The sequence below is a fragment of the Hippoglossus hippoglossus genome, chromosome 7 (assembly GCF_009819705.1).
Source record: "Hippoglossus hippoglossus isolate fHipHip1 chromosome 7, fHipHip1.pri, whole genome shotgun sequence".
In the NCBI taxonomy this organism is placed as follows: domain Eukaryota; kingdom Metazoa; phylum Chordata; class Actinopteri; order Pleuronectiformes; family Pleuronectidae; genus Hippoglossus; species Hippoglossus hippoglossus.
This window is the reverse complement of record NC_047157.1, coordinates 11,880,840-11,907,260: the sequence shown is the minus strand read 5'-3', so window position 1 is coordinate 11,907,260 and position 26,421 is coordinate 11,880,840. Positions and strand designations below refer to the sequence as shown.

Sequence of the window (26,421 nt, the reverse complement as noted above, 5' to 3'; positions counted from 1 at the left end):
CATGGCAGATTTAATGATGACAGGATGGGGAATCGGGGACAGATGTTAAAATTGTACGTGCACAGCTTTGCTTGCAGCAGGACCACAAGGAGGTGTTTGTTCCCTTGTATTAGCTGTCATTGTTGGATGAAGTCAGATTGAGTTCTCAAGGATCATAGAATAAAACAGTTATTGGGATTTGAATTTCCACCCATCACTGTGAACCATTATTGAATTTATCACTGTGAAACACAACTTTAATACCTTTTCTTTGCTTGTTTTGAGGATTAGCTTGTGAAAACAAATTTAGAGAACAAGAACAGATTAATGAGTCTGTAGTCTTCCTGCTCTATTTTCAAATATATGGATACCTGACAATTCATCGCCTGTATCTCTTTGAATAACAATAAATGGTCTTTTAAAAGTACTTTTTAATCCGCCAGTCCAATGTGTGCACACTCTGCTTTATATTGACTGGATATACAGTCTTTATAGGAAAATGTATTTTCCTATAAAGAAATTGAATTATGTTAGACTCAGTATTCATAGTCTTCGCTCTGTTTACTTTGTATTGTGCTTTTGTCTGATATTTTTACTGCCGTAAATGTTCAGTGTACCCTATAAATAAAGAAATAACAAAAGCAATGACAATAAGCTTAGTCCAGGGAGAATCTTTTATTTCTCTTTTTCTTTCTAGTATTCATCATGTCCATGTTTCTAAATCTTAAATCTTGATAAACACTGTCCATTTGATCTGGAAGTGATAGCCCACAGTAAATAATAGTAATTGCAAAAGTAAGTGCTGAATTTTTCTGTCTCCCAACTTAACGGAAAGTAAGAAAGTTATTATTTTCAATTTTCACAGAAACATGCATCTAGTACGTTTTAGAGAAATGTTATGAAATGCTTACAGATTATCGTATTATATGGACAGTTTAACACAACAACACTAAAAGAGCAGTGGCTAACAGTACACATATTGGATGGTTTATTGTGCTTTGCCTGTGTAAAAGTAGAACAGCAGCCTCCCATGGTCCACTGGATAACACAACACTGGAATATTTTTCCTTTGCCTTTTTAGTCATAATTCCTGTTTAAAATCTGCTCATCGATGGTGTTCATGAAATTGATTCTGAACAGACTGAGTGGAGCTGCTTCTGCGTAATTGCATTGAGGATAATTATATTTCTTCATATTCATTCTCAAGGCAAATTTCAAGTCAGGTTGTTAATTATGCATAGATTCTCCATTTTAACATAGTTGGTTCATGTAATATGGCATAATGCCAAATCCCAATGTGAATTTTACTAATATGGTAACGCTCCGTTTTGTCAGAAAATCATGAATGCAGGATTAAATATGCAAAAATGAATATTTTAGATTTAAAATAATAGCTTTTGGGATACATATTGGAATGGCTTAACAAATCTTACTTAAACTAATGAAGGATGTACCTCAAAAGTGCACCCATGTGTCCAAATAACTTTTGGCTTGTCTGACTGTCATAAAATAATACATTTCAATAAAGATGAGTGGTTTTTCATCTTGTTATCTGCAAGACAGCAAATAAAAGTTATTACCTGTGTTATTTATATCCCAGGTATTATTCAAAGCCAGTCAGATCAGATCTGAATGCAGCAGGACGCACGTTTCATTTCCATTCAGCTTCCTGATTCGAGCTGTCACACAGCTCTGGCATCTTGGAGTTGAAGTGGCCGTGCTCGGGCCATTTTAAAGGCACCTGTCTCTGGTCTGTCAAGGAGCTGAATAAATTAGCAGTTTTTTTTTACTCTACATAAATGTTGAAGTGTTCATTCCTCTGATGGACACTGTGAAAATGACATTCAGGCTCTAACAAAAGCCTGCTCCTCCTCAGTGTAGTCTCTCAGGCAGCTGCTCATTTTCTCTCAAGTCCTCACGCCAACTAATAACATTCCCCAGCCTACACATTTCCTTCAAGTGGCCCGCCTATAGCAGCCTTTTGACTTCAGTATTAACCGCCGAGGGTCTTGGGATTCGGGCTGTTTAGCGTTGGTGGCGAACTGTTAAGCACCAGCTCCCACAATCACAGCCCCTTGTCCATTAGTTCCATTTATCTGCAAGATATTTATAGGGCACCTTGAATTGGGGTCTTGAGGCCGGCGATGCGAGGGGGTAAAGGCCTTTTCCTGGCTGGTGGTGATTAATGCATAAATAGGCAAGCTTTATCACGAGTCCGGCAGCCCTCGAACCAGAGAATGGCAGTGCAATTAAAGGCCGGTGGCAGACGCAAGAAAAGAGAGGCAGTGGCTATCTGCAGATTGCAGACCGAGTTGGGGAACCTGGACAGCTCGGTGAAGGTTCCAGCAGCGGCGTCTATTCAATCCTTAATCACCTCCACTACTCATTAGGGTCTTCTTTTGTTTCAGCCGCCGCCTTTTCCTGCGCCGTGCCAGCAGATAAAATATGGCAGGCTCAGAGGAGAGGAGAGCTCGGGGAACCCCATTAAAACGGTGAAAGAGAAAATGAGGATGGGGTGGGGGGTGTGAGTAGAGGTGACGTTGGAGCGGTGGAGTCAGTCAGCTAAGGATGAAGAGGGGGATCAAGGGAGAAGGGTGGTGACAGGAATGTGAGATATGGAGAGAGACAGAGAGAACTGTCTGACCATGACGACTAGTAATTCCCCCCGATCTTCCCTTTAGGACTGTTGGAACACTCAACCAGAGGAGCATGACAGTACGGACGTTTTATATCATCACCCCTTACACTTCAGCTCATTAAAACTGTGACTGCTTGAATAACCTCCAAAAAATCTCCCCAAACCTGTGGACCTGTGTGAGTGTAGAGTGCTACGTACTTGAACTCCATCACTCTACTTCTTAATAGAGCACAGGAGTCCTACTCCTGCTGTGTAGGGCCACCACGGTCTTCCAGGAGATGACGTCTTATATTATTATGTCTGGTTATAATGTGTGAGATGAGCGGGGGGAATGTTTTTCATGTTGAGAACCATTACAACATAATGTCTTTGATATAACGGCCACACCAGCGATTATTACAATGATCAAGGGCTGATTACAGAGCAATACACTGTGATATATGAGCTGCTGTCACTTCATCCTGAGGATCAGGTCCTATCTGCCTACTCATCTATCTACTATTTCCACAAATGTCTGTCTACCTGTGAAACTCACATCTTGAGAGCTGGTCATCCACCTGGCTTCACACTTGGCGTGTCTATTATTAATGGGAAAGGGAAGTGAAGTGTAGAATTCGGTGCGATCTTGGACACACCATTCGTTCAATATTAATAGAATTTGAATAAACAGGCGACCAGCGCTCCTTAGCAGTCAGTGGGGGCAGGGCAGCGTGTCTTCAGTCTGGGGAACCAGTTGGACATGTCTTTCTTCTGCCTCTTCTACGATAACATACAGCAGAATAATATCTGTAGCGCCAGTTTGATAATCTGATTATTTTTCTTTTCGTTTTATGTTGGGGGTATTGATCTCCGGCAGTAACATTTTAAAGAATCACTTCCTCTTTAGCAAGATGTCTTCGAACTAAAAACACAGTGTTTGTTTTTGTTTCAGCAATGCTTTATATCACACTAAATTACAGATCTTTTATTTTGAAAAGTTATGAACTTGGTCTGAAGATTATACCAGAAACTAATATCGTTTAAAATGTCCATCAATATTATCACACAGTAGTGACGATAACTATCAGACAGTAGTGATGCTGCACCTGGTTGAGTGCACGACAAGTGATGGGAGTAATTTTGTGAAGAAAAAAGTAAAAGAGCTGTTCGGAGTTCAGATCATGTGCTTTGTCACCTCGACACACCTGGCTAATAGCTACACATAGCTGCCATGATCCGATTGGTTGTGTCAGTTAAAAAGTTCACTTAACTGCTGTTCGCTCCAGGAAGGAGCCATTGTGTTGAGTCCAGAATGACTGGAACCAAATTTCAGTTCCATTGCTCCTTGTTTGGCAGGTGTGATAAGGATAATTGCATCATTACAACAACAACAACAGCACTTTTACTCTCTGGTCCAAATCTTGATTTATTTCATCACAGCAGGATAATTCTTTACCTGAGCTGTGTTCTCGGCTACTTCCTCTATTTAGTATTGATAAAGCAAGTTGAAAAAGTTCCATGGAAAACGGAACCAAGCTATGAAATAAGTTCTTATCAATGTTACAGCTGATGCTTTAACTTGTAGGGTTTCATAAACCTCTCCTCTCAGAGAAAAATCCAATACAAGTTGAAGTGAGGAAACAGTGAAGACAGAGCTGATGAGAGTGAAGTCAACGTCAAATTGTTTTCCGCAGGGCTGCCTCAGATATGTGAGAGTTGATGTTATTTAGTTTTTTGGCATTTCCATTAAATAGTCAAAAAGAATGAAACTTCCCTCTCCTTGTTTTATCACCATCTGTAATTTATCTTGTGGTCCACAAACATACAGACCCTCTAATTGGATGCCAAGCCTGAAAATGACTTATCCTCCTCAACTGTGTGTGGCACAAATCCACACTTACAGTGAGGTGATGGGTGAACTCACTTTGTCAGATAATATGTCTGCCGGCATCTGAGAAAAATGAGGAAAGAACAGAGAGATGATGGAAGCAGATAGAGGAAGTAATGCTTTTCTCTCAAATCCCTCATCTATTACCCCAAACTTTATTTACAAGTTTAGGTTTATACAAAACTTCGCTCTCACTCTAAGTTCAGCAGAGCAACAATGGAGATTATGTTTCTGATTGTTTCTACACGTCCCTCATATTATTGACCTCTAATATTTCACAAATTCCACCTTCTGTTTGCAACTACTTGCCGCATTTGTTTGAGATAAAGACAGCGAGATCAATACACGGCACTTGGAAATTATGGAAATATTCATTGTGTTTTAAAGGACATTGATTCAGAGACTTGATCAGTGACGCAGGGAACAAAAGTTACGATTTCCTCCTCGATTACTCCATCGGGCTAAAAATGCCATTTTTCACAAACTCAGAATACAGCACGTCGCTACGAGGCCTGAACGCTGAAGCTGTGTTAGGAACAGCAGCCAGATTATTTTCTCTCATCATGTGTAACTGTTAAACATCCAGTTATCTACCAAAGAACAGAATGTTTGCAGCCCAGCATGTGATCATAGTGTCTTTGTTCAAAGAATTATAAAATGTAAGAATTCCTCATTAAATGGTCTAAAAACTACTTAACAATACACGTTATATATATTTGTTGACTTGTGTACTTACATTATCCAAAATGTTTCCAATAATGTTCAAACCCAGAGAAATTCCCAATTTTGTTCAAGGTAATGGGACCTTCCATTTTGGCCGCGTCGTAATCACTTGTAAGTCTTGTTTTGATTGAGAGACCCATATTGTAAATGTATTTAAAGCTGCTTAGTTCGGATTTCAGAGTAACAAAAATGTAGCAGCCTAAATAACAAAACCCGTCTTCTGTGAACTGTGAACATTTATGTGCAGAGTACATCCTAATCAGGGGAAACTTGCACAATAAAGATGCAAAACTAGTGTAACAGGATTATCAGTCAACATATCAACATGTTAAAATGCTAAAACACGTTGCAATATCTTATTTTAGCCACATTTGTAAGATGCTGCATTAATCAAGTTCAGGCATTATTAACAGATGCTGATTAGAGGACATATTGCACTAAAATATTTGTTGGTTTGTTTTAGGCGCCATATTATTTCTATGTTTGTTTTTGATTAGTGTTTTATATGAAATCATTCAAGTTTGATTTGCGGCAGAACCAAATGTTAAAACCAACGGTGACGTTTGTAAAGAAATGTAATTGAATGTATAGTTCTTTGCTGTCACCAGTCACTTTATTGCATATACAGCAAACTAAATCTCCGGTGAAGCCTGAGCTCACTCCACAACACATTACTCCTGCATTTTCCTCTCCGTTGTCATCAAGCAACCGTCATGGTTTAAAACTTACTTTGCATTTTTTCCAGCCTTACTCTTTCCATTTCCCCTGGTAACATTTTAAATGTTGATGAAGACCTGTCAAAGGCACGATGCAGGGAAGATTAAACATTTCCATTAGGCTACCATCCAGCAGCTTAAAGCCAGCTGACAGAAATGCACTGTGGATTTTTACATTATTCCAAAAAAACGGATTACTGTGTTCCTGGTAGCAGAGGCTGCACCATGGGCAAGTCAAGAAATTATACATTTGCAAGGTGCTGGGTTGCCAAGTGATCTACGGTCTTTAAAAAGAACAGACTTAGAGTTCACCTTCAATCATAAGTCCACCAACCAGCAACAAGCGTGATGACTAATCAAACCATAATGACAGCACCCTCCCGGACCTCAAGCCCCTCGCCCAGACACATCTGGGCTGAATTACTGAAAGTAACTCTACCAGTAAAAAGAGAGAAGAGGAGGAGGCCAGAGAGGAATGAGTGAAGAGGACGAGATGTTGTTTGATGGAACATAATCTCTATATGCATGGGAATATGTAGAATCTGTAGGCGAGGGACACGATTTTGGCGCCGGAAACCATGTCTGGTTTCTGACCAATCCCATTTGAGCAGGCTTTGGTGGCTCGCAGGTAGACAGTTGGTGCAGAGAGCAAAAGGGGCGGAACACATTGAAATGAAATACATCGCTATCGGCTTTTAAAATTGGTCTTCATTGATATGCAGATTGCCGTTAACAGATTAGTCGTCTAGCCCTAAAACACCTAAAAGAAGAACTGCTGTTTGTTTTTTGTGTGGAGAAACATTGGACTCGTGTGATAAAATTAACTAATCAGACTGTAAAGGGTTTGTGGAAAATGGAAGATTAAGTCTTGGCCTGTTTATCCACTGTAAACTACACCAGAAACCCCCAAATATCGGCCATTGCCCCCAGAGGCTAATTTGTGGTCGGACATTAGCCAATGGACTCAGATTGGAAAGAAAGTGAATGTTATTCTGTGTGTGTGTGTGTGTGAGCAAAACAGAATTACAGAATCAATATTATTTAATAATATGTGCTCTAATATTGTTGCCCCTACTTTTGCCAAACCAAAAACTACTACTTCTTAAAAAGTGACACTTAATAAAAAACCCTCTGTGCATATGTGAGCTGTACTGGAAGAATGAGGAAAGTAAACTGCACATGATGAAGTGACAAAGTCATGTGAGCTGACCTGGAGCGATGCAGTCAATATGCATTCACTGCGTGCCACTATAGTGGGAGCCAAAAAAAACTATATTAGAAACCACTGAACCCCACCAGAAATCGCTCTGGTCATAAAAATGCAAATATTCATATCCAGCGGCCTCGAAAGCGTCAGTATTTGTGCGCCCGCATGTATTTAAGCTTGTATAGCCAAGCGTTCACGCTCTCCCTGGAGACAGTGTCTGAGCTGATGAATGCTAAGCTCCTGTGGAGTAAGTACAGTTTAAGGAGTAAGTAAGTAAGTTCATTACGTACTGAGAGGGATGGTGTGGAGTTGATTGGTGCGCTGTGCTGCATTAATCATTCTGTTTCCCAAATGCACTCATGCCATCTGTGTCCAGCACACACTGCATTAGTTAGTTGCAATCCACAGTGTATTTTTTAAAATTTATTCAAACAACATTTAAGCTGCGATAAGGATTTGAATGCATCGCACATTTATGCAGGCGGTCTCTCTCACTCCTGTTTTGCTCTTGCTGTCTTCACGGCCATTTTTCAGGTTTGTTAGAAAAACATTTTACAGCTTCAGATGAGTTTCTGTGAGTCAGTTCAGCACGCTGCGACAAACACACAGAAATACAAGACCAGGTCAAATTAGCCGGAGAGACATTCTGTTTATTAAACAGTTAAAAGCTCAAGAGGTATTTTCTTTCTTTGACAATTCATTCTTCTAGCGACACATGCTTGAGCTCCAATCTTATCTCTAAGAACGCCGACGAATTCCTGCGTCTTTTCATCTCTTCTCATTTTGGATGTTACGTTGACCCTGTTTGTTATTTGTCCTTCTCCCAGATCCCTCTCCCCATGCGAGACAAAAGCCGCCAGCAGCTGACCTCAGCTACAAGACTGAAATCAGCAGCCTCATGGACTTCAACTCTCCGGACGCCTCCCTGGACAAAGGTAAGAGCCCATCACGCTCTGGTTTTCTGCTTCAGTGCCACTGGGCTAGATGTTCTGGTGGATGTTGTAGTAAAGAAGAGTTGATACACAAGAATTCATGCACACACATGCACAATAACCTTTACCAAGGGTGCATTAATGAGACCTTGAGCTTGAGATAAAGTCAATTTACCCATGGTACATCTGGATTACATCATGGTCTGAGAGCAAGAGTAGCTATAGTAGCACTTCTGCAGTCAGTCTTCAATTCTTTTTCCATTTCAGTATTGGCTGCTTGCACCTGTCATTTGGACGATGAATCCATTTCATGTTATTCTGGCTGACAAGGACTGCTGCTGCTGGTCCAGGCCGCCCCTGGCTGCTAATGAACTCAGTGAGTTGACGTTATAAGAGACAGACAAAGCACAATCCTGGATAAGAAAGTCCATAACAACAAAGAAGATGGTTGTATGACATAGATCATGGAACATGGAATAACATCCAGAACAATCTAAAGCTCATTGCAATTTTATCCCCATGGTTTTTAGTCTCAGCCTGTTAAACCCTCAGCTGTTCTTGTTTTGGTTGATTCATTAGTTTTAACTACATTCATTAATTTACATATAAAAAGGTTAAAACATATATAATGTCACGATTCCCTTTATAAGCAAGATGTAAGACATTTGCATAAAGTCATTTTAAGAAGAAAAACTTTATCCTGTAGTTCCTTCAATACCATTTTTTTTACCAAATTTAATAAACAGTTAAAGGTGGCCTACGTTATGTATGAATCTGTGATAATACAGTACAATGCTGTTATAGGTTTTTATAGATAGGAGTAAATTAAAGTTTAGTCTGTTCTATTTACACCCATATTCTATGTAGCCTAATTGTGTCATGGTTGCTGGGTATTTGTACAACAGCCACATTATAATTTTATATTTTAAGCCTCTGGCACAAGTTAAATGCTACAATAGGGCTCTGTGAACATCTAGTACTGTCGTGCTACAGAGTCAGCCCTGTTTTTAATTCTGCTGTAAATCACTCTGAACCGTCCCAAACACCCGCTGATAAACTTTAAATCATTCCCAGACTCGTCTCTGACCCGGTGGTCTGATGAGGCTCACGTCAACGTTATCGTCTCTCCAGACAAACACACTTAACAGAAGTGTGTCTGTCGTCTGCTTCCATCTTCCAGCTCTTTGATGACAAAAGCTTGTTTCAAGGGCACTGAGTCTTGTAGAGAGGATCAAAGTAGCTAACGATGGCACCAGTACAGAAGCATCTCTTGGATTTAGTAACTACAGGATAAAGTTTTAACTTCTGTAAAGCTGCCAGCTGGGGTGTGGGTCTGGTGTCACCCAGGCACTCCCCAGGGGCCCCTTTCTCCTAAGTGGGCCTGCGTAGGGGTCTGTTTGGCTGCCATCTCTCTCCTCTCAACTATTTGTGTCTGTTTATATTGTGATGTGACTGAGAGTGCTCACAGGCCGTGTTTGAAAAAAAAAAGGGAGCAGTGTTGCAATTTCCAGTTACTCTGTAGTACAAACTTGTTATTATACTGTATGATGGGCAGTGGTAGAACTTCACTTACATGAATATACATTTAAAACTTTAAGCAAACTGATAACGTCCCTGAAGTTTGTCCTTATTCTTTTGAATACGTATTTACACAGATTTAAGTTTTACATTTGTTACTCAAAATAAACCTAAAATTAATTACATGTAAATTGAATTAACCAACAGTATATAATGTCGTTAAAATTACTAATAAATATGACTTAATAATATACTGACTAACCCTAACCCTAACCCTTATAACATCCTTCACCATCATACTAAATTATAGAAAACATGTATCACAATAACGTCTATAATGCGATGGCTGGAACTGCTTCTCTTTGGCAAATTGTCTGATGTCACATGATTGGGATGATGATGCTATTGACTCACTGCCATGTCTGACTCGGAGAAACCATAATTTCCCCCTCGTGTCATTGTAGTCGGGTGGTGTTTGTTACGTCTGTTGCTTCATCACAAAGACTGGAAATGTTTTGTGGTGTCATTCAGTGTTTTTTCAGTGTCTTGTGCCATATTAACAAATCCCATGGGCGACGGTTCTTTGAGACAAAGTCATAGTTTCACATGTTCTCACAGCACCAGGGCAGCAACAAGGCAGAGGACAAGTGTGTTTAAGTGCATTTTGCTGTAAAATACTGATGTACTTCTACCCAAGTTGGTTGTGTATACCAAACTTGTAAGTTTTATAATTGTTTAGTGTTTTGTTATTATTATTATTTTTCGTTCTGAGATTTCTCTCCTGAGTCAAGACCGTAGAGTCAAGACCGTAGAGGTCAAGACACTGTTTCCCCCCTAGTGGTTGTAGTAATCATTACAGGAACAACAGAGGAAGTGAAGTGACGGAGCATATTGTGACAAATTCTACAGTGGGAGGTGGTCAGGCTTCATGGATTGTTAACAAAGGACTTAGACTTGGACAACTCACTCTTCATTTCTCCTCTTTTTACCCATGAAAACCATTGTTTATTTTATCCATGACCTTTCCACAACCTGAAGTCTGTGTAAGGGTCATCTTATCTTAACTAGCTAACTAAGCACTTATCTTCACCCAAGTCACGAGAGCAGATACCGTACTTGACCAGGTCACTGGTATAAACACACTTTTGTATGGGGACATGAATGCACTCTCCTTTATGGGTGCTGTAAATGTGCACACTCAGGACTCACACACACACACACCAACCGCCAGCAGTGCAGTGGCAAAGGCCACGTATGTATCACCACAAGTCTCATCAGAACGAGAACAGGGGACTGAGCCACTCTGTTATCAGCAGATTCATCTCAGGTCTGCAGTGTGGGAGTCATAGAGAGACAGAGAAGGAGAGGGGAAGCAAACGTAAGCAGCGAGCACTGTATCATTAGGGAGACAGGTGCTGCTTCTGCACATTAACTGGCCGTGATGTCACCACCGGGGTGAAACTTGGCATGCGGGCTGGTTCAAATAGGAAGGTCGGTGCAAAGAAGTCAAACAGGGCGTCCAGAATAAGATCGCCTTAGGAGCAAGAAACTGGGGGGAAAAATGAGGTGAAGTTCTCCATGAGGAGGAGGACAAGGTGAAAGATTACAGGAGGACTCAGTGTGTGTGTGTGTGTGTGTGTGTGTGTGTGTGTGTGTGTGTGTGTGTGTGTGTGCGTGTGTGTATTCTGATTAATGAGAGAAAGTCACACAGAGAAGGGGGAGGAGGGAGAGCGAGACAGAATATACAAAGAACAATGAAGACTAAGAAGGCGTGTGTGGAGGTGCATGCGTGGAGTGGTCTCTGCTGAGCACCTCCATTTTTCTCATGCACTGACACTTTCCAAAACGCCTGCCCCCACCGAAGCCCTCTTATAGGCATTAGGAGAGTGGCATTTAAATTGCCTCCCGCAACAATATCCAGGCCTCTCCACTGTAATTTACACACATCAGAAATTGCCACTCAGAAATGCTTGGACCTAGTGGTTATTGTTGGCTTTTTTACATGTGAGTCAAAGTGGTCGTGGTCACTCAGTGATCAAAATCCAGCAGCTACTGACATGATGCAATCAGACTGCTCATATCACCAAGAAAAGAAGAGGAAGAGACAAGTTAGACAGACCTACTGCAGTGATATAACCATGACAGACATGTAACAGAGTTGTGTATGAGAGATGTGGTTTTAGAATCTCAGATATTGTGTTGCCCCGGTCACAGACAAAGATGTTTTCTGTGCACTCGTCTGTGACATCGAAGGCCTCTGATTAGCTGTGGTCTTTGCCACGTTCTATTACGTCTTCATTTTAAAGGGAATGTTAGCGAGTGGGACTCAAAGGTCATAACGTCAAAGAGGGAAATTTCATGCAGTTTAGATTAGAAAGGCTTTATTTGAGCAGCCGTCATCAAAGGAAACATTATTTTTCTACTCCCAAAGAAATCCTGTGTGTGTTTCTTTGTGTACTCATTTTTGTACATCTTTAGGACCTTTTCCTGCATAAACACTTACCTTGTCAGGACTAGTAGACCTTATGGGGACCAAAGCTGATTGAGGTTAAGGGTAAGAGTAAATTGTGGTTAGGTTAAGTTCAGGTTCAGTCAATTTTAAGGTTGGGGTATATGGTTTTGGTTAGGCTGTTCAAAATGAATGGAAGTCAATGCAAAGTCCTTATAATAATAGCGCAAAAAACATGTCTTCCCAATGGGGGACAAAAAGCAAGTCCCTATAATGTAAATCATTAAATTTCAAGGTGAAGATAAGTTCTAAGATTAGGTTAAGGTTCAAATTAGGTTTGGGTTAAACTAAGAGTTTCGATTAGGCAGGTAGTGACTGTGTTAAGGTGAGAGTAAGTCTCCAGGAAATCAATGTAGATGTTCATGAAGACATAGCTCTACACTGTGTGTGCGTGTGTGTGTGTGTGTGTGTGTGTGTGTGTGTGTGTGTGTGTGTGTGTGTGTGTGTGTGTGTGTGCGTGTGCGCACTCCTGCAACACTTGTTTTCACTACAACATCAGAGTAATTCCCACAGACACAAACATCTATTATTCTCGTGTCCTTCACTGAACTTAAGCTCCCCTTCAGATGCTCTTTTTCTTATCACCTGAGAATCCATTCACACTCACAACACCTTGGTTTATAGAAATAAATCAGCCTTGTAAAGTGTGTCGATTTAACATTGCCACATTCTGCATATGTAATATAGTTTAAAGTTAGATACGGAGCTATGCTGTTCAATTAACCGCTCATCGTTATCAAAGTGTGGATCAGTCAGTCTTGTAGAGGGAGTTTCATCCACTACGTGTGATTTGAAGACTTTGACAAGAAGAATATCCTCATAGGTGTTAAGCTCTGATCATTGACGGTGTCCTTCCAACCTGAAGTGGGAGCTGTGTTTGTGGGTGTTTGGCTCCTTCAAGCTCTTCATTACTGCTTTATCTCTGATAAAGTGTCGTGTTGTCTTTATCTGACCCTGCCCTCTGATAGAATCTTGGTTTATCGCTGAGTGTGAGCCGACGTGGGTGGAAATGAGCACCTTCAAATCTAATCAGGTTGATCTCTCTGAATAAAATACTCTGTCAATTTACATTTGCGTGGCCCTGTCTGAGATCTTGAATGGGTTTGTTTTGCAGTAATAAAAACAGTTTTCACTTAACACCTACACCTCATCAGATGTTGGATTTACACCACGGTGCAGCACTGTGCCAAGGTGCAGCACTGTGCCAAGGTGCTACTACAGGTGTATTTTCTATTTCTGACATGAAGTGAACACCCAAATAGTTTGTTGTACCTTCTGCCTGCCCTTCAAATAGCTGTTTAAAAGGCCCACAGGCAGCTAAGCTGTGCTGGCGTCTGGTGCTGGTGAATTGGCAGCGGAGGGGATGGTGGAGAGGGACGGTGGCTGTCTGAGCTGGCAGTCCTGGAAGGGAGCCGAGTGGCAACTGGTGGTTACTTTTCACTGATTACTGACCATGAAGGTGGGAGCAAAGAGAGCCAAGTAACAAAGCTGATGAAGAGGTGACCTAAAGGAGCTGGTGTGCGTCAGTCGATGGAAAAAGTATGAATGTGGGATCCACAGTATGAGAGGGCCGAGAAGTCCAGATGAGGAGATAGAGTGAAGATCAACAGTATGCGGTTGCACACCTTTAGGTCTCATTTCAAACAGAATACTTCAAGTTGACATTTTAACTTTGGCCCACCCTTCCCATTTTTGCGCTTAGCCTGAGGTGAGGGAGTAGAGAGATTAGGGCTGGGAGGGAGGTTATGGGAGAGGAAACGACAATCTGCTGAAGGTCATAACAAATCTTGAACCTCCACATTCCTTGTCAATCCCCTGCAGTTATCCACGTGTGGCCCATTATGTATGCACTGAAGTGTCAAAATTATAAAGTGCAATAACAGGAGTCAGCTGACTTTGGCTCGGATGGGCGGACTGAGACCACACAGTGGGTGACCCTTCACACAGGCCACAAAAGAAAATGCAAGAGAAAAGATATGACTCTTCTCCTATAAAAATACAATACATTGATCTTGATGTAGGTTTTTACTTTTCTGTAAAATCCCAGCCGCAAAGTAATTTAGCAGTATCTATCAAATGAATATTTTATAGTAAAATGTGCAACATTTCCCTCTGAAATATAGTGGAATAGAAGTAGTAATAACATGTAACAAATCTTCATTAAAATGTCTAAAGCAGCTAGACCTATGTTATATATTTTGTTGACTTCTTACATTATTCAAAATCTTTACAACAATGTTCAACCCGGAGAAATCCACAATTTTTTTAATCAAGGTAACGACTTCCTGTTTTTCCTTCCTCGTAAAGATCGCTATCTTTCATTGCCGTTTGCTGCCTAACGTGGATAACACTTTAATACATCACCTCGTCCATGAACATGATTTGTCTGAGTCTTGTCAGGGAGATTTTCATCGGCAATGGTAGTGAAGACAACAACTCCCATGATTCAACGCTTCTCATAATGTTATCAAACTAGGGAGTATGTGATTGTTTTGATTGAGAGACCACTACAGCAGCCAAAGTAACATATTGTACGTTTAACTAGCGTATCAGATGTAATCATCTTATCTCGTGTACAGATAAGTTACTATCTACCACCGATGTTCTTGCTCGTAAAGTATCTCTACCAACACACCCACACCAATGTAAAGCAGATAGAAAACACATTTGACAGCCGAAGGAAAACACATGCTTCAACATTACTGATAGGCCTGGTACCATGCTTCAGGAAACAGTGCAGCCGCAGGTTTCTGCTCTATGTGATCCACAGCCTGCTATTACCACGACACGACTGTGGCATTTCCCATTATTTTCTTTTGGAACAAGTGATACTATATTCCTGTTCGGACCATTCTTCCTTTTGGACTCTCTGAGGCTTTTTTTTCCTCTGGAACTTCACACTCAGTGACTCGCTGGCTGATCTTTCGTAGGGGGGGGGGGGGTCATTGTTGTTGCAGTGCAAGCTGCAGAGTTGGGGGAAAAATCATGCGAGCAGGAAATCAGGAAAAATATATCAAGATATGGTTTCCAGTAACGCACTCATTGTCTGTTGCAAATAACAGCAGTTAGGTGGTGCTGAAGACTGGCATTAAAAAGATGGATATCATTCTCACTGTTTTACAGTAAACGATAGGGGGTCTCTTGGTGGAGCTGCTGTCTTTGAGGTACTGTGCAAGCCGCCTGCAGAGCGAGAGACACCGGCTGCTTCCATTGATTTTCATTTAAGGGATAGTGCTGTTAGCTCGTCACCTCTTGGCATCTCACAACCTGAGAGAAGCGTGTGTGTGTGTGTGTGTGTGTGTGTGTGTGTGTGTGTGTGTGTGTTTATGTGTTTGCTCGTGCGACATGATGCTGCATCACACAAAGAGCGAGGCTGGCCTCAGCTATTTCATCCAAACCGCTTCAGACAGGTGAATTTAGTTTTACACTGTCACGATTACGCATTCCAAGCCATACTTGTCTCTGAAGGCTAATTTCCTGTTGTCCCGCAGTCCCTGCACTGTGATTTGATGCTGTCTTAATGTAGTGTAAACAGTCTGTCTGAGCCAAGTGCATTCTTTTAATTATGAAACCCGACAGACCTGCTGATTAGCTCTTTATCTTCATAAGTGTCTGAGCCACAGCTGCACCGCTTCCTCATTGCCTAACACTCGGCTAGCATGTCCCAACAGGTCTGGAACAAGAATAGTGTAATTGATATGTTGTAGTCTGCCATCTACTGAGCAAGGAAAGATGTGTAATGTGCTCCGCGCACACTGCTGGTATTTGTCAGAATAACAGTAATGATCCTGCCGGCATCACCTCTTTGTCATAAAATTACCTTCTCGCAGGTCGTCCCGTATTTAGGGAGTTGCCCTGCAATCATTCCTCAGCCACTCCAGCAGACAGTTTTGCCAGCATGATATGATCTTTAAATAACTTTACAACCCAAAGCCTCACATGATAAATGACACTATTATATATTTTCTCAGATTCTCCTTCTGAGTTTCGCTTTTTTTGTTCCGGGGGAAATTGCTGAGTCATCCTTCATCCTTGGGTTTTTAATCTTAAGCCATTGGGTTCTAGGCAGAGGCACACAATGTCCTTTATAGCCACTCTAACTACTGCAGCACTGCTCTTTACTGCTATTAAAAGGCGTTTGCTACCATTTCATGAAAGGGCCTTGTGACTGTAAGAGAGAAAATAAGTTCCAACAAAAATCAATGGCTGGATTTCAATTGCGTCGTGCAAAAAAAAAAGGCTGAGCAGCTCTCCGCCTGCTTTCTGCTGAGTGTTCTTTGGGTGTTATCCTGAAGTGAAATCATCAAATGCTCACCCACTCACAACAAAAAAAACTCACAGTCTCATCTGTTCTCACAAAAGCGTAAACAGCCCATTGTGTGTGTACCTCCAGCTTTTAATCTGCTGCGTGTATCCGTTGAGCAACGGCCGACAAACAACCCTCTCTGAGCCGGAGCTGTATTCAGTTTCCACACCGCCCATTCTGCAGGGACACAATAGACAAGAGTATTTTCTTCAGCTGCTTTAGTTTTTTTTTTTAGAGAGAGCAATGCTTCATTGAATGATTCTCAAATTCAAGCAATTCCTGTCTACACCGGCACATGCATGTTTTATTTTTTTACACCGGCACACACATGCCCTGTGTACAGGAGCGGTCACATTATATGAGTTTTCAGGCGTTAGAACGGACGTGGGGTAAAACTGAAACGAAGCCAAAACGCTTGTGTTCAAGTGAAAATGAATCGCATTGGATGTTTCCTGAATTTGACCTTTGACACCAGCTGGATGAGAAACAGTGAACTCAGGGTTTTGTGATTTGCCACTGCAGAGCACAGAACATGCTTTTCTGGTCAGTGGGGAGTTATGGCGGCTCCAATGAGCTGTGTGATTAACCATCACAAGTTCTTTATTCTTAATTAATTAAGAGATAACTTGAAACTAATACAAGAGTTTAGTTACATGAATTTTTCACAGCCTGCATTGTTTTGCTGCACTGTTATGGAAGCTGGTTGTAAGATAATATTTATATAAGTTTGTGTCTTCAGTGGCCTTGTCGATCAATGGAGCTTCAGAGAGTTTGGACCACAAGATGGCTTCTGTACTGTAGTGTGGGTGGAGCGGCTGTGTGGCCAACACATACTGTTAATTAACATGTAATTATGAGATGGGGGTTTCTTTAAATTATGAATTTCTCCATTTAGTATTAATTATGACTTTGATTCTATACCTGCCTAAATATGTTAATATCACCGATACTGAAAGATCCCAAGGGAAAATCCTAAGGCATCAGCAAAAGTCACAGAATAATAGATAACAGAACGAGACTCTGTTCTCATTAATTGTCATTTTAAATCTGATTTTAATTAACCACTGGCTTAATGTAAAACTTGAAACGCACAAACCTCCATAAAGGAGACATTTTCTCTCATTTCCTTAATAACAATTAGTGGATTAAAGTTCAGCACCCTGATATGCTGAACTGATTCAAGTCACTTCATGGTTATTATTTGCTAAATACATACATGTGTATTGAATTAATATTTGGAAAATTGTACAGAATTAGATCAAGGTATTAGTGTCTTTCATATTGACTTAGAGACTGCTGGAACAAAGAACCAGACCTGCGTAGTGTTTCAATTGATAATTGGAGGAGAAAGGTACCATTAACTGTCTTAAATATTGAGGATAACTGGAATGTTTACTTTAAAAAAATAAACTGCAGCCAATGACACTGTCTTCTTAGAGTAGTCGAGGGTAGATTAAGGGTTTTGTACATTGTACAGTGATGCATTGGACAGTCAATAACAAATCTCCTCAGTCGATTATGAGCTACTTTAAGAGGAGGAAGATGCAGTCGGATATACAACATCAGCATAATCAAGAATTGGTTAAACAAGTTCTAATGCAACTTTCTTTCTTACAGTGAATGAAAAACAGTGTCTATATCAATTAAGAACACTTATACTACAGTATAGTTCATTTTCTTCACAGTGTAATCGATATGGCATTTACATGTCAGTCCAGGGTCAAGTAAGAGGTCGAGGTATTTCATGTGTTCAGCTCTTTGCAATGGAGTCCCATCAAGACAGGAAATAACACATGAGTAGTTTTTAGTTTTTGTTCTAATGTTTTAGAAATATGTCCCCATATTAGATTAAGTTTTATAAAGTGTTTGTTTGTTAGCAGCGAGCCAGTGTTGTACTTTATTTAAATCGGACTTAAAAGATGATTTGATCTTAAATTAGTTTGAGATGTGTATATATTACCGTATCATCTGCATAAAGATGAACACAACATTCTGAAGAAGTAGTGGGGATATCATTGATAAAAATAGTTTAATATTTATTATTGCCCTTACCTGCCTCATCAAAGTTAATTCTTCAAAAAATAAGCGTCACTCATTGAACTTTTTGGAATGATTACATCATAATAACTTGATGTAATCATGTCATGTATCACATAATGTCGGTGAGATGCTCTGACTAGTTGGACGTTTCTCCTCCCTAGGTCTGTGCAGGTTTCAAACACTTTTCACTGAGAAGGCTTTGTGGCGTTCGTTGGCCTTGCCTCGACTGCCGGACATATTTCTCTTCTTGCATCTGTTTTGTTGACAAGCCACGGACGGTCAGTAAAAGCATTTGTATTAGCGGTTTGGTTGCAGCCTTGAGAGCTAAACACAGTTGGCAACTGCATCATGGCTACAGGGAGTGAAAGCAGAGCTGTGCGCACACACTCTCTGTCAACGCAACTCAAGGGTAATTTGGCCTTTATTAATAGACTCATTCTTAAAGTACTGATATTAATAAATGGGGTATTCTGTTTTTACTAGCAGGGTATTGCAATACTTTTCTGGTGACACATACTGTGCAATAGCATTTCAATTTCAAAGTGAGTTGAGCACATGATCAAATATCATTTATTCATAACAGTACTTTGGCACACAACCTGCATATTGTAGCATAGTAGTGAGGAAACTAGCTTCAAGATAAATTATCAGTCTGAAATAAACCTTTTGTTCTCCAGTTTTTCCTTCTTTATGAGTAATTCTGTACACGCACTGAAATTGTTGGGATTACATTTATAGTCTGACTCATCATTCTGCTCATTTTAACAGGATTTATCTTTGTCCTTGCAGGGAGATTAATAAGCCTTAATGAAAGCATATAGACTTATCACTGTTCTTTAAATGAGGGCTTCTTCTGTCTGACTACTCGGACATCATTCACCCCTCACTCCCCGCCTGCCTCCACCGACAGGTCACTGCAGGGCCGGAGTATAAAACAAGATTAAACAGATTGTGTGAACAAACTACGTATAATTACACCTGCATTTGCTCTAATAGTGAAAACGTTGTTTAATAGATACCGTTTGCTTACTCTCCATGCCAACCAGAGAAATGATCACAATGTAATTAAACTAAAATGTAGCTGGCTTTAAAGGATAGATTTTGAAATGAAAGGAAAACACATCCAGTTTATTAGGATTTAATGGGGAGCTGTATTTCAATCCACTAAATGGCAACAATATCCTGTGTGTATCCCATGGTTGTAGCTTTAAATCCGCCCATTAATGCGTCGCCTAAGCTCTTAATTTACTTTGTACAACTCCCTTTGTTTGTACATGTTTGTCCTCAAAAATGTGGACTGATGACTTCAAAAATTCCCCTGATCTCAAAGTGTTTTTGCTGAAAGTGACAAAGCAAGAAAAATGCAGATAAAAGCAAAACCTAAAATGTCTCTCGTGGACAACAGTTATTCATTTTAACAGCACTCGAGGTCCCATGAGTGTTTCTTTAAAAGCTATGAGTTTACCGAGACCCTCAGGCAAGTCAACAGCTGGCAGACCTGTTACTGTGAAGCCTGCAGGTGTTGGACTACACACACATTGACACCCGCCTGCCTGTAAACCAACACCTCGGCTTTGCTCCTCCCCTCATCAGCGTGTGTATGTTTGAGTAATGTGGGAAAATCATGAGAACAGCTCTACGGAGCTCCTCCCCCCTCCTCACCTAGTAAACCATTTGAGTCGAGGGGGAGGGGCTGTACTGTAGCGCTGAACGCATGGGAGTCGCCTTGAACAGGTACACACACTCTGAGAGGGAACGACACTGCGGCAGCTTCTGGATTTACTCTCTGGTGTCGGCTGAGCATGAGTTTAGTGGGTAATAAAATAAAACGGTCATGGTTTGAGTGAGAGCTGAGGATTTTTTTTATTTTTGTCCTTGTGTCTGTCCTGAAAGTCTCCGACACACACCTGACAGATCCTGGAATCCTCTGGAAAACCGCCCCCCGGGGAGGGGATGAAGTCAGACTGCGAGCAGGGAAAGTCTGGTGAGTGAGCGGAGGCAACAAGTGCAGCCGCTGCCCTTTGCTCTGTCGGACTCGATCATGTATTGAGTTTCACTCCTGCACTTTAAAAATGTGATCCTGTGAAAATGTTAAAGGTGCTTTGTTCAGTGTCCCAGGGAGGAGATATCTGTCGTGTTGTTTTTAGCTTGAGGAGCAACGTGTTCACGTGTTGGCAGGTGTCACATCCGATCGTGACTCACTCAGTCAGTCACCTGTTCTGGTGCAGAGCCGTTGGGAGACTTTAACCCGCACTCACCTCGTGAACACAGGGGGCTGCATATATAAATTAATAATTATCAGTCAGTTGTCATGAATGTTTGCTTAGACTATGACTCTTCTTCCACCGGTAGAGTTCTGTCTTTTCTATATTCTGCAGACAAACATTGGGATCCAACCTTTGACCTGTAAAGTCATAAAGACTGACAAATATGACCGTGATCCTCAGTTCTACTACTCGTCAGTGAATAGACCACAGCCTCTGGCACAGTGACGTCCACACAGCAGTGTTTTATGTAAAGAAGCTATTGTGCTGTGTTTCTATAGTAAACACTGTGGTCTGGGGTTTTGAGCCTTTTTTTTTGCTGCGTCAGCCGAGCTGGTTTCAGACAATTTTATCTGAAAAAGCGTTAGATTACAACAACCGTGTCGCAATTGTGAGAACAATCCAGTTCCCCCCCCCCCCCCCCCCCCCCAACTGTTTTGCTTCCAAATACCTGCATTTTATTTGCATACTGGTAGTTCACCTGCCCTTCAACCTTGAGCTGAAAATTGCCAGAACGTAAAGGTCAAAGTTCACATAGCAGGACAGATTAGTCGTCTGTTTTCTGTCTGAATTTTAAGTTGAGCTCAGTTTGGGAGAAACACTGAAAACCGGTCAAACTGTTTTTCCAGCACTTAGTTTTTGTAACAATTTCAAGCCTGACGTCGAGGTGTAGTGTGAAGTGGTGACACAATTAGTGCTTTGGTGCTATCTTTGCCTTACTTACTATCTCAGGTGTGCTTTTCTTATTTGCAATTGTGCTCAGTCACTCACCTTTCCGTCTCACGTTTCTCTGTCAGCCTCTGTGATTACCTCTGAGGTAATTTGTGGTCTGTCTTTGCAAGCTAGAATTGGACAGTATTAGTCATGCACCGGCTGCTGCTTGTAACCATAGCAGCAGATTATGTATAATCAAAGCTGCTGGTGTTAATAATTTTTTTTTTTGCAGAATAAATGAGGAAATGTTAAGGCTTTGATCTTGTCCGTGTTACGTCCACATCAAACCTCCGGTTCCCCCGGCTCTGCCAGGCCTGCCAGTCAAGCATCAGCACCCAAAAATCATCAGATTAATCACATTACGTCGCTCCTCTCTGTGTCAGGGCTGTCACTCAGAGAGGAAGTGGTGTTTTCAGCTGAGTGACATGATGTCAGAGTGGGTTTAACCCTGTGGATTAACAACTTCTGTAGAGCAGCCTGTGAAACAGAAGCTGCTGCTGGCTCCCGCTGGACGGCTCGTTAATGTCTGACCGACCTGACACTCACTGAGCATCAGGTCAGCAATGTGGGCGTGCATCTGCGTTTATACACATCTGAATTCATACATGTGCACACGTCAGTCTGCACATGTATGTGTTAGCGTGTGCTTCTCGCAGGCTCAGTTTGATCTCGTAATTGCTTGTGCAGCTGAGTTTATTCCTAGCTGCGTAATTGCTTTCTTTTTCCAACTGTGTTGCAAGTGAATTCAGTAAGTAGCACCCTCGGGGGCGGGCTGGTGTTTTCACATTGTGGCGGACAGAAGACAATTTAGAACGAGTTAAAGATAATCACCTGCCTGTCAGATACAAGTTCACAGCAGAGCAGCTACGCTATAATAATCATGGTAACATGCTAAGTCAGATTTGCCTCGACTTTGTAAGAGCATAAAGTTTGTATTTCATTGAGGATGGACTGTTTGGAGTCTTAATTACGTCCCCATCTCTCTCTCCGTTTGAAGACCTCAGCACAAAATCACATTTGCAGAAATGCAAAATCTCAGATGACTTTTTTGCTGCTTGCTTTGTCACTGTCACAAATCAAATTCATCCCAGTGCGGGCTGTGGTCTTCAGGCAGCGTCTGTTCCTCCTCAGCTAATCAAATAAACATGGCTGGATGACAGACCTCGCTGTCTGTAATTCATCGAAAAGGAAACTCACATTTGCAGTGACAGACTTTTCAGTCCTGCAGCTTTATTTAGTGAAGCTCTCAGCAGAGGCCCCTGCTCAGTGTGAAAACTGGCAACAAATGTAACTCCACAACCATTAGCTACATTAAGTTCAGCCCCAAAATTGGGAAAATTGAATATCTCACAGTGGGGCTGGGATTGTTTTGACACAGCTGTACTTTAATTCATCCTCATTTGTCCTTATTTCATTTGTCAATCTTGACGTGAGGTTTGTAGTCGCCGGTATTTTTGGCAACAGATATGTTTCTGTGTGAGGTGGATTGGAAGAAGTGCAGGGTTTCGTCACAGTGGTCGGAGTTACCTCATCCACGGTTTGATGAAACTTCCATGATGACACAGTGACTTTCCTAATTATGAATAACAGCGTCGTTAGCCTTTAGCACCGAAGGTCCTTGCTGAACAGAAACACATGGACACACATACTCTTCACACCTCTCGGCTAGCTGTCTCCACCAATCTGTCCATCTAATAGAAAGAGTCGGTTGAATTTGAATGTTTTCTATGTAAAGAGATCAGCAGAAGACGCTGGTCACACTCACAGAAATCTCTCAAAACTTGTTTATTATTTCTATTGCATATGTTCCTCATGCATTAGGCTATATTCTGAAAACAACCAGTACAGGTCATATCATAACCGAAGCAGCAGTGCCAGGCCTGGTGCAACCAATTAACATTCACATCATGTCGGGTTTATAAGCCGTCCAGAATAAATCCTCAACCCTCAGCTTCTAGCTGGAGAATCCACATTAGTGAAACAGCGATTCATTAAAAGCACCAACTCAGACAGCAATGTACATATAATTAGTTATATCTCCTTATAATAAGCAAATAGTAGACATTTCCCGCCATTACAGTATCCTGAAGCAGCATTTATTCACCAGCTGAATGCCTGCTAATACAAAACACAGGAGGATGATAAATATATCGCAGATAATTAGGAGATCATGGAGGAGGATAGTTGCCACAGCCTGCACCTTCATTATCACCTCAGTGAAAGAGTCTCCATTTTTGCTTGTTTGCAAACCCTCCTTTAGTTGTATTTTAATGGCCCCATCCATCCCTCTATACCAGCTGTATTATCTTCCATCCGACCATCCATCCATCATGGCCTGAGCAGCACCTCCTCCAGTTTCATGGAAGCCCTGCTGCTCATCTCCGTGATGAAGAAAAGCTGTTCACTCTATCTGTCCATCTGCAGCCTCCGAAGGACAGTAATCTGGCTGTTTGTGGGTTTCACGTCATAGATGGGAGAACGACTTTTAAACAAACACTTCTTTTTTTTTTTTATGACGGATTAGTGTCAATTTGGTACAGACTGTGAAGATGAGGCAGAGAGCGGGCTGCTTATGTAACTCTGTAAAAGGGACGCCAAAAATAAAAAATAAATGGTCATAAACCTGCTCAATGTGCTCTGTCCACCGAACAAAAATACTTTTTGAAGTAAAAAAAAAAAAATGCAAATCTGTCCAGCTCACAAACAGGCACACAGTGAGTGCTGTGTGCCTGTTTGTGTCTCTCAGAGAGCAGAACAGGCTCTAGCCAGTGCGGCTGATACCATCCACAGACAGGCGAGAGGGTTTAAAGCCAGCGGACACAGATATTGGTGGAATGCGGCTGAGATTACTGACTATCTTTCTCTCTGATCACTTTTCTGGGCTCTCTGTCGAGCTCTGTTTTAACCCAACTCTTGCGCCAAGTTCAGCCCCCATTACTTCAAGGACCTGAAGCATGAAATAGGCTTGCCAGCATGTGGATGTCAGATTCGGTGATGGTAAAGCTGAGACCACTTGATCGACACTGGCTGACTGGAGGCGCTAGGGAGTCGTGCCGTGAGTGACGTCTTTTGATGTAAATGAATGGCGACGGCCTCAGATTCTTAAGAAGTCAGATTGTTGTTTGTTTGGGGAAAGCGAAGCCGTGCGAGGAGAAATGACAAGATGGCTGAAAATGATTAATTGATACTCATTTATCAAGCAAAATGTCTTTGATGGTTGTTGCTTCTCAAATATGAGGATGTTCTATTAAACTTAGTCTTTTCTAGGAGTGCAGTGCCCGCTCTAAACGTGCCTGTTTGGAATGGGATGTTAGCCTGGCCTGTGGTAATGTTTCTGGAGCCATTTCAGAATTGCCAAAATTATTCAAATCATAACAGGTTTCCAATATACTGCAACAGAGCTTTTTTAAATACAGTCTGTAGGGCAGAGTGAGGTCAGAAAACTGGTTTATCTACAGTGAAGATTTTATAGTCATTGTTTTCATGCAATTAAAGTCTACGAATGTTGCTGAGATGACAGAGGTCAGCACCCGTGAATGTCTGTGTCAGTCCGATATGTGCAAATATATAATGAATAATATGAATATAATGAGTAATGAAATAAAAGTTATCAAATTATCAAAATGATCTGGCAGCGATGTTGACCTGCGGTTTGACGCAGTTACCGGCTACTGCTGTTGTTTATCTGAGGACTTAGGAGAAGACAGAGTGAAGGAACACTGCCCCGCCCCCACTGACTGCTACAGAGCGCTGATCACCGGTTTATTAACATTTTCATTTTATTTATCATGTGTCCAAATAGCACTGAATTAGACGCTGCACTTTCCTGGGGCCTTACATGCCACGTGTGAAGCCGATAAGATGAATAGTCCTTGATATACACGTTCCATGAACGGAAAGACAGACAGATGTTTGTGGAATTAGTATGTAGATTGTCTGTATATTCAGTTTATAGCTTACCGATGTGCTCATCATCCATCCTTGTGTGCGTTAACCTGAACACCAATCTCCCTTCATCACTCTCACTTTATACAGAATATTAGAGTGAGATTTCTATGATGGAGTGCCCCAAAGCAGGGTGTGTTTTCAGCTTTTCTGTTTTTCTTCTCCTTTTCATCAGGCGTGACCCTGTCATCTCCTCGGGCAACACAGGGAGATTATTCTGCTCGTGAGAATTGACTAGCTAATCCAGAGCAAAGCACTCGCAGACTGAAGCAGACACTGCAGGCTGCCTTCATCAGTCAGAGCTTCGACGTCGCTATCGTCGTGAGCCACTGATGAATTTGCTATCAATGGTCCATAAAGATGAGTGTGCGCGTGTGTGTGTGTGTGCGCGCGCATGAGACAGAGACACACACACTCTGACTTTTATTAATGATTCCAGCATCTCATTTGTGATGAAAGGCTCTATGAAATATATTTTGGCAATCTGCCCTGAATGCAGGAGTGCGTGAGCAGATGTAAAAGTGAACACATGCGCTTTTCCCTCGCATGAGGACTTGCATGCGAATGTGACGCGTTTATCCCTTGCTACGCTTCTGGCAGATTTTTATCACCTCATTTGTACCTATCAGTCCTTCTTCACGTCAAACAATGGATTCATATTAAAAAGCTGAATTCACAGACAACCGGTTGTTTGCAGGATTTAGTTGCTCCTCTACAGTAGATGCAGTGTCTCTGTAATGTATGCTGACCTTTTTTTTTTTACAGGAAACTACTGTTTGCTTTAATTTCTGTGTGATATGAAATTCAATCAGCAGGTCCTTGAAAATTGCGTGACTTGTGTAATTCACCATGAACATCAAGTCCGCATTCGTTTTTTGCCAGTGTCACGGTTGTGTTGTAACGCATTTTAAATTGCAAGTTGATTCGAGAAGTCAGCACTGCGCAACCTCGAGTAACTGACAGAGATTAAAGTCCACTTGGTTTTCAGTGGGATGGATTACACAACTCAAACTAGAGGGGCACTCCGTTGAGCACATTGTGTACTCAGTACATTATTGAGAAA

The 26,421-nt window shown here is 41.5% G+C and overlaps 1 protein-coding gene across 5 annotated transcripts in view; it reads left to right on the top strand.

Annotated features, from left to right (window-relative positions):
• Positions 1-26,421, top strand: part of LOC117764464 (kazrin-like) — a 177,154-nt gene that overhangs the window by 116,757 nt on the left and 33,976 nt on the right. For all 5 annotated transcript variants that reach the window (XR_004614394.1, XR_004614395.1, XM_034590260.1 and 2 more), the window contains exon 4: positions 7,958-8,065. Coding sequence is in view for 3 of the 5 variants with exons in the window: in XM_034590260.1 (XP_034446151.1) it covers positions 7,958-8,065 (108 nt within the window). In the remaining 2 variants the exon portion in view is untranslated. The remainder of the gene's footprint in view (positions 1-7,957; positions 8,066-26,421) is intronic.